Below are 8,152 nucleotides of genomic sequence, written 5' to 3'. Positions count from 1 at the left end.
GTCGGGTGGGGGGGCAAAGGGGGGATAAGAGCACATATGCAATACCTTAATCAATAAAGAAAAAAAAAAGCAAGGTAATGGGTCTAGAGTTGGGATCAAAATTGAATCTTGTGTTCTTTCCTACTATATTTTATTCTCTCTCAAGATGGTGCTCTATTTGTCCTTAGCTTCAACATTCCTTTTCCATTTTATAAAGCCCTGCTCAAGGAGGTACTAAGAGTCCTAGAATATATTGTGGAACCAAGCTTGTAAAACTAGGCTTTTGAACCTGAGAAAAAACCACCACATAATCATCAAATGTTCCAAAGACAATCATAGCAGGGTGGTAAGAGCTATGTCCTTGAGTACTTATACATCTACTAGAGGCCCAGTGCACGAATTTATTCACGGGTGGGGTCCCTTGGCCTGGCAGGTGATCGGGCCGATCGGGGCAGGTTTGAAAATGGCACTTTCAGTCAAATGCATCCCTTAGAGAAAGGAAGTCCTCAGTGATACTGTAAGTGAAACCAGCGGCAGTGGGACACTGCAGAGCCCACAGGCTCTGGAGCTGGACGGACGGTTTAAATCTTGGCTGTAGGCATGTTCTTTGAACTCTCTTGACACTCACATTTCCTCAGTAGTAAAATGTGACTGCAGTATCATCCTAACGTTATTGTCAAGGTTAGGTTAAATCATAGGTAGTAAGTGTCTAGTGTATTACCTGACACAGCGCAAGTACTAAAAAATGCTTGCCATTATTATTACTATTATTATTACTCCCCAGTATTATTACCCATACTTCCAAGAAGAGACTGATAGATAATTAAGAATAAACCTTCAGAGCCAGATACATAAGAGGAATGGTTACTATGTCAAAATGTGGTAGAACGGAAAAGTGTCATAGTGTATCACACTTTATGAGGCTGGCTATGAGAATGACCTTACGGCAAGTTTTTAAGCACTATATTTTCATATGATCTTAGTTGGGGAATTTTACAGATAAGGGGTGGTAAGAGCTATGTCCTTGAGTACTTATACATCTACTAGAGGCCCAGTGCACGAATTTATTCACGGGTGGGGTCCCTTGGCCTGGCAGGTGATCGGGCCGATCGGGGCCTGTCTCACCCAGTCCTGAGCAGGTCGATCAGGGGCTGGGAGTTTGGCCAGCGCGGGAGGTTGGCTATGGGAGCGCACTGACCACAGGGGGCAGCTCCTGCATTGAGCGTCTGCCCCCTGGTGGTCAGTGTGGGTCATAGCGACTAGTCAACCAGTCTTTTGGTTGATCAGTCGTAAAGGTCACTTAGGCTTTTATATATATAGATCAATGATAATGAATAGCTTTGCAGAGCTGATATATTTCAATAGAGTTTTAGGTATGAAATCTAAGGTCAGAAATTTAGTGGCACCTACTTGCTGATACAAATATGGTAAGTAAGCAGCCCCCTGGAGGCTCTGAACAGTTGATTACTGTCTTTTGGGTGAGAGATTACCACGGAGGGAATCACACAGAGGGAAAAGGCCCATTTGCTACCAAGTTAAGTAGAGAGGTTTTCTTTGTTCTATTAATTATTTACCAGCGTCAAGCAGAGAGACATACTTATTTAAAATTTCCAAATATTCCCCAAATGTAGAATGTACATAATCCATCTTTAAGTATTTTCTTCTTTTGTGCTAAATACTTCAGGTGCTGTTGTTCTAAACTAATATTTAAAAAAATCAATACATTTAAGTTTACAGAATTTTTAAAGTTTTTTTAAAAACTGTGATAGGTACATCCCAAAGCAAGCTACAACTAAAAAACCAAGATATATTTTGGGGAGGGGAGGATGTCTTAACTTGGGGGGAGGACAAGAAACTTCTAGATTTGGCACCAGATAATGTTTAACTTTTAGGTCAATTCTCTATTTGTATTTTTCACTTTAATCCATAAAATGGGGTTAAAGTTACTTATTTCTCCCCCACTTTACATAAAAATCACTTTGATTCAGCAAGCACATAACAGTCTAAAATGTAATGAAGTCATAAGGTCCTAATATTTTTCCAGGAATTTATATGTTAGTAGAAAAAATCAGGCTGTTTTAATTATTCAAATATAAATGAAACATTTTAATCAAGTAAGGAAGAGTACCAACATAAGCCATAAAGCAACACTTATTTAGCTGTGCATCATTTGGAAAGGCTAACAGTACTAAAACAGAAAGAGCTATAAAATACCGAACTGAAGCCATTTATGCTCTGGAAGTTGGGTGAGTCATGTTGAAAAAAGTAGAATACTTACCTCTACCATATCCATGTCCTTAAGGCTCAGCCCCGCTCTCTTCAGTGCCCCGGTGATAGCAGAGACAGGACCTATATTAGCACAAAAATCCATTTCGTCTTATATTTATTTATGCATCAAATTTTTCCATCTTTACTAAACAGGTAAATAGTGTGACAGCTGGTAGTAGCCACAAATCTTGCTACCTTGAAAACACATTATTAAATGATGTAACAATAAAGAAACAAAAAGTGAGACCTGTATTCATTGCAGTGCTATTCACAATAGCCAAGGTCTGGAAGCAGCCCTGGCCAGCATCGCTCAGTGGTTAGAGCTTCGGCCTACGCACCAAAGGGTCAAGGGTTCGATTTCCAGTCAAGAGCATGTACCTGGGTTGCTGGTTTGCCCTTGGTCTGGGTGCATGAGGGCAGCAACTAGCCTATGTGTCTCTCTCACATCAGTATTTCTCTCTCTCTCTTCCTCCCTTCCATTCTCTCTGAAAAGCAATGGAAAAAATATCCTCAGGTGAGGACTAACATAACAAAAGATCTGGAAGCAGTCGAAGAGTGGATGAAAAGCTGTGGTACATTCACACAGTGGCTTTCCCCCGTCTGTGTGGGTCTGCAGCCACTCTGCAGGGTAAAGGATTGCTATGTGCTGAATAATTGCATAACGAAGGAACAATTATTCTTAGACATTAGACTGACGAATCCATCCCCACCAGATACTCGATGATCTATGCTCCCCTGCTTATTAACCCAGTGTTGTTCACGTGGGTAGCTGTGTGATTCTATACTGCCACCGGGAGATGGATTGTCTGGGGACATCTGACACTGGGGGACAGCTGGCATGTACAGCTTTGGTCAAGCCCGGAGGGAAAAGAATATTCCTTCCACAATGCAGTCCTTGTACTAGGAGGGAAATGCCCAGGCCCTGGAATAGAAGGAAGACCAACGACATTTTCTTTGCTTACTCATTATGGTAATGCATCAGAGCCTATTAAATGAGGCTAAACTGAAAAAGAACTAAAAAAAAACTACTTACCCTTATCAGATAAATCCGATTGATCATCAAAACCATCTAGGTGCAATGGGTGAATTTTGATGATCATTTGCTGTTGGGAACCACTGCTCTAGATGCTGAAGTGACAGATGCCATCATGATATACAGATATTTAATTTTTCAAGCTACCTTTCATCTCTATGACAAAGGTATATCTTGCTGATAGCAGGTAGATGAGAGCTAATACCCTTTAAGGCTATAGAAGAGAAAGGTTGACTTTTTAACAGATGTTTACCTAGTCTGCAGTTTTTGGCGACATAATTTGCAACACAGTGAATTTTCTTAGAAATTCTGTGCACACAGCAGCCAATGCGGTGGGTACTAACCTAGTCCCAAATCAGCATAAGGGTGTTGTCTGAGTAGGAGCTGGAGGCTGACACACTGAAGGATCTTGGAGGAGGCAGCTCAGCAGCAAGGCATCCCTTCCATCTGGGGACCTGCTTCAGAAACCCACTTGGTAAAGAACGGCCTAAGTTCATGAGAAGAGTCTTTGGGCCGATCAAGAATCTGACTCCAAACCCCGGGGCAGGCTTCTCCTTGGGGCGTGAGGGTACAGACGGAATAGATCAGAACCTTTGGGCACCGATTTTATTTCTGTGAGGTACCTCTTTGGCTCCATGTCCCCACAGAACGATGACAGGAACTATTAAAGTTCAGCAACAGAGGTGAGGGCGACCTGGCTGCAACATCTGTCACCCCACCGATGGCCAGGTTGAACTGGCTGGCTAGGCGGGGCCCCCTTCCTCCCTCACTGCTCCACGTGCGTCCCTCCCGAGGCTGTGCACTTGGCCGAGGACGGCCTTCCCTGATAGAGGATAGTCCAGGGTAGACACTAGCTGTGCTCCCCAGCCAGAACCTCCAAACCAGCTTTCCAGGTCCATTTCCCAGACCAGACACATCCGAAGGGGGCACTGTGTGTGGCCATCTGCCTTTCTTTCTCTTTTTTGGTTAATCCTCACCGGAGGATATTTTTTCCATTGCTTTTTAGAGCGAGTGGAAGAAAGGAGGGAGGGAAGTAGAGAGAGAAACAGCGATGTGAGGGAGGCACATCAACTGGTGACCTCCTGCATGTGGAGGGCTAGGGATCCAACCTGCAACCCATGTACATGCCCTTGATCGGGGACTGATCCACAACCCTTCCATGCAAGGGCCGAAGAGCTAACCACCAAGAACAACTGGCCAGGGCGGCAGTCTGCCTTTCTTTAAAAAAAAAAAAAAATTATTTCATAAAATAAATAAAAGTAAAATTCAGCATCATCCGCGATTCCTAGGAGTGCATTTTGCAAAAAGCCTTTTGTTCTATTTCGCATTCATATTTTTTCAGCTAAGACCACACATGCTTGTAGGGAGTTGTAAATGTCCTCCTGCCAGTGCTTTGCCAATTGAGATACACTGTTTATAATTCTTCATTTTCCTAGTACGCCTCCGCGGAGACAGGTGAGTATTGCTCTGACTTCCTGAGACAACACACGGTTTTCTCACTCACACGGACATTAACGACCACGCGCAATACACCTGACAGGTGTTCATCTGCTCCCAGCCTTCTCTACATCGCCCCAGGATGTCCCTCATCCCACTTTTAAAAAATCCTGTCAGTACTTTGTAATTCTTCTCTGTCATTTTCTGTCTGTTGATTTTAAATAACTCAAATGGACAAGAAGACATGATTACTGCCCACAAGGAGTTTACATGGTCTTGGTTTTCCAACTGAGACTAACACAGTTTTTCATAAAGATTGGTTGTTTAAAAGACTGACTATCGATCTCTTTTCCACAACTGACCTTGATTTGGCTACTGTTTCTGGAACGAGAATGACAAAGAAGACTTAGCTCCAGAAATAGAGCAGAACCAGTGTATATAACTACCAACTTACCAATACCCATGATAGAGGGGTCACAGCCAGACGCAAAGTAGCCCACAACTCGTGCCAGTGGTGTGAAGTTATGTTTTTTAACAGCATCCTCACTAGCTATGATAACAACTCCAGCACCATCAGATACCCCCTTGGAAACAAAAACAGAAGATTAACTAGAGGGTACAGAATCCATTAATTCAGGGGTCCGCAAACTACGGCCCACGGGCCACATGCAAATACAAATATTGTATTTGTTCCCGTTTTGTTTTTTTACTTCAAAATAAGATATGTGCAGTGTGCATAGGAATTTGTTCATAATTTTTTTTTTTTAACTATAGTCCGGCCCTCCAACGGTCTGAGGGACAGTGAACTGGCCCCCTGTTTAAAAAGTTTGAGGACCCCTGCATTAATCAAAGTGAAGCAGTACTATTAGGATTATGGCATTACATAGGAAGCAGTGCCATAATTGTACTAGTGGTGGATTAAAGAGATTGTTTTAGGCGCAGAATACAAATGGAGAGAATGCCAAGGAAAAGCCTATAGCCAGATGCAGGTAGATATAAGGAGAAATCTGATGAATTTTATATATGAGAAAGAAAAAATTATGAAAACTAAAATAACAAACCAGGTAGATTTCCTTCTAACATTTTGAAAAGACTATGAAATGGAAATATAAGGGCACCTGCCGAAAATATTTTGAACTACAAAAACCCAAATTAATAGAATATGAGCTTGAGTACTTTAAGCTACATAACTAAAGACTAGCATGAAAAGTATCTGAAAGATACGGCATGATTATTTTGCATCAAAAATTGAGAAGAATTCAAGAATATCCGTGAAGCTACCTACCGACGCGTTCCCCGCAGTAACGGTTCCTTCCTTCTTGAACACGGGCGGGAGTTTGTTTAACTGTTCCAGGGTTGTTTGGGGCCGGGCATGCTCATCGACCTGCATGGTCTGTTTTCCTTTCCTTGTCTTCACCTCAATTGGCGCCATCTCACTGTTAAAGTAGCCAGCATCATTAGCTGAAATAGTTGAAGGAATATAAGAATGGGGGGAAAGAAAAGAAACTAAGTCAAACATATCCTTCAATTTAATTTCTGGTCTACTTTCATATGAGCCTTTATTACTTATATGAGACCCAGACCTGGCCGACCCCACCCCCATTAAGCCCCGCAAGGCGGGGGGCGCAGCCTCTGGTCCCCCGGTGCCGGGGGCTCGAGGGTGTGATGACCATTTGCATATTAGCTTTTTATTATATAGGATAACTTACTTGCCTATTGGAGGATTTAATGTGCGATCATGTTTCTATGCAGATGCATTCTGCACCTTTTAAAATTATAATTTTCTTTTTCACTACAGTTTTTTTTCTGTACAAGGTGCTGCTAAATCTTAGCAGTATTTGTTAGCTACATGTGTAATGACACCACATGGATTGAATGCCCTTTAAAAATCTTCTCTGTGTGAGGTAAGAAGTAACTAAAGAGTTACCAAGTTGCACAATAACGTAATATACACTTAAAAGTTTTCAAGGACAGATTTCATGTTAAGTGTTCTTCGCACAATGAGAAAGAAAGTTACCAAGTTGCCTATGTCAAGAGTAATCTATGCCTGAAATTTAATGACAAGCAACCTGAAGAAGTTCTAAGAGTGATTACTGAGCAGTTGTAAGTAAAACAGCTTACGGCCTCCGCTGACTAGAGTGGACTATAGCAATCAAAGCCTCAAAAATGGGATACGGCAGGAACACCAACCTCACTTCTGATAACACTTTACACAGGCTAAGCGTTTCCCTTAGTTGGTTTTCATAACAGCTCTATTAGGGAAATAGGGAAAGCAAATATTTTTTCTTGCTATTATTAGAGATACATATTTGTCTCTATTTTACAGATGCTCAGTGAATAAATGACTTGACTGAGGTCGGATAAGATGTATGTGGCAAAACTGGAAACAGAACTAATAACTCCTGACCCCTAGACCAACAGCTTCCATTTTAAATGTGTGACTAAGACACTCAGGATGACCCGGAGGGCCTCATCTCTCCACTTTCCCCTCTGAAAAGCCGGGATGGACTTTATCCTTCCTGCTCCAAGGAGATATTTAGTGCCCTAAAGAAGAGTTTCCATTTGCTTATAGGAGTTTAATTTTAAAAATCTTTCTCAGAAGACTAGTAGATTTCTTCCGCTCCCCACACTGAGGAAAGAACCGTCTGGCGCTGATGAACTGGCGGAAGAGCAGTGTGCGGCGTTACCTGGGGCACCCGAGCCGGGGCCTCGGACTCGTCCTAAGTCTCCCAGGCAGGTGCGCTGATTCTCAATTAGCATAAAAGGATACCCAATGGGTCTTTTCAAACACACCATCCCCTCCGTGTGAATACAACGTGACTTATGGAGGAGGACAGCCTCTCTGTCCCAGCAGCCCCAGGGAGCCATCATCTCTAATAGTGTATCGCAGCTCCCAGAGTGTTCTACTGGCAAAGGTACCAGTCTGGGTGGGGCCAATTACCAGTACCACTATTTAGTATGAATGTATGAATGTATTTCCCAAGAGACGTTCCCAGTTAGTTTTACAATCATTAATCGAGTATCTAAATCATCTGAAAACAAAGGAATGACAAAAAAAATGTAACTTTCAAAAGATATAATTTTAAACTAATATTATTATCTGAACATTATCTGAAACGATAACAATCCTTCCTAGTTTTAAAAAATTGAGGTGTAATTGACATATAACATTATACTAGTTTCAGGTATACAACGTAATAATTCGGTATTTGTATATATAGCAAAATGATCGTCACCGTAAGTCTAGTTAACATCTGTCACCAGGAGGAAGTTACAAATTTTTTTTCTCGTGATGAGAACTTTTAAGATCTCTCTTAACAACTATCAAATATGCAACACAGTATTATTAACTACAGTCACCATGCAGTACATTATATACCCAGAACTTATTTATTTTATAACTGAAAATTTGTACTTTTTGACTCCCTTTTCATC

The 8,152-nt window shown here is 41.7% G+C and overlaps 1 protein-coding gene across 1 annotated transcript in view; it reads right to left on the bottom strand.

Annotated features, from left to right (window-relative positions):
- ACAA2 (acetyl-CoA acyltransferase 2) overlaps positions 1 to 8,152 on the bottom strand; it is a 21,350-nt gene that overhangs the window by 2,492 nt on the left and 10,706 nt on the right. Inside the window, exons 6-8 of the mRNA XM_006763633.2 lie at positions 6,003 to 6,178; positions 5,172 to 5,301; positions 2,258 to 2,328 (exon numbers count right to left, since the gene is read on the bottom strand). Coding sequence (XP_006763696.1) covers positions 2,258 to 2,328; positions 5,172 to 5,301; positions 6,003 to 6,178 — 377 coding nt within the window. The remainder of the gene's footprint in view (positions 1 to 2,257; positions 2,329 to 5,171; positions 5,302 to 6,002; positions 6,179 to 8,152) is intronic.

This window comes from Myotis davidii, unplaced genomic scaffold (genome assembly GCF_000327345.1).
Source record: "Myotis davidii unplaced genomic scaffold, ASM32734v1 scaffold378, whole genome shotgun sequence".
Classification (NCBI taxonomy): Eukaryota; Metazoa; Chordata; class Mammalia; order Chiroptera; family Vespertilionidae; genus Myotis; species Myotis davidii.
The sequence above is the reverse complement of the archived record's forward strand: the minus strand, read 5'-3'. Positions and strand labels throughout refer to the sequence as shown.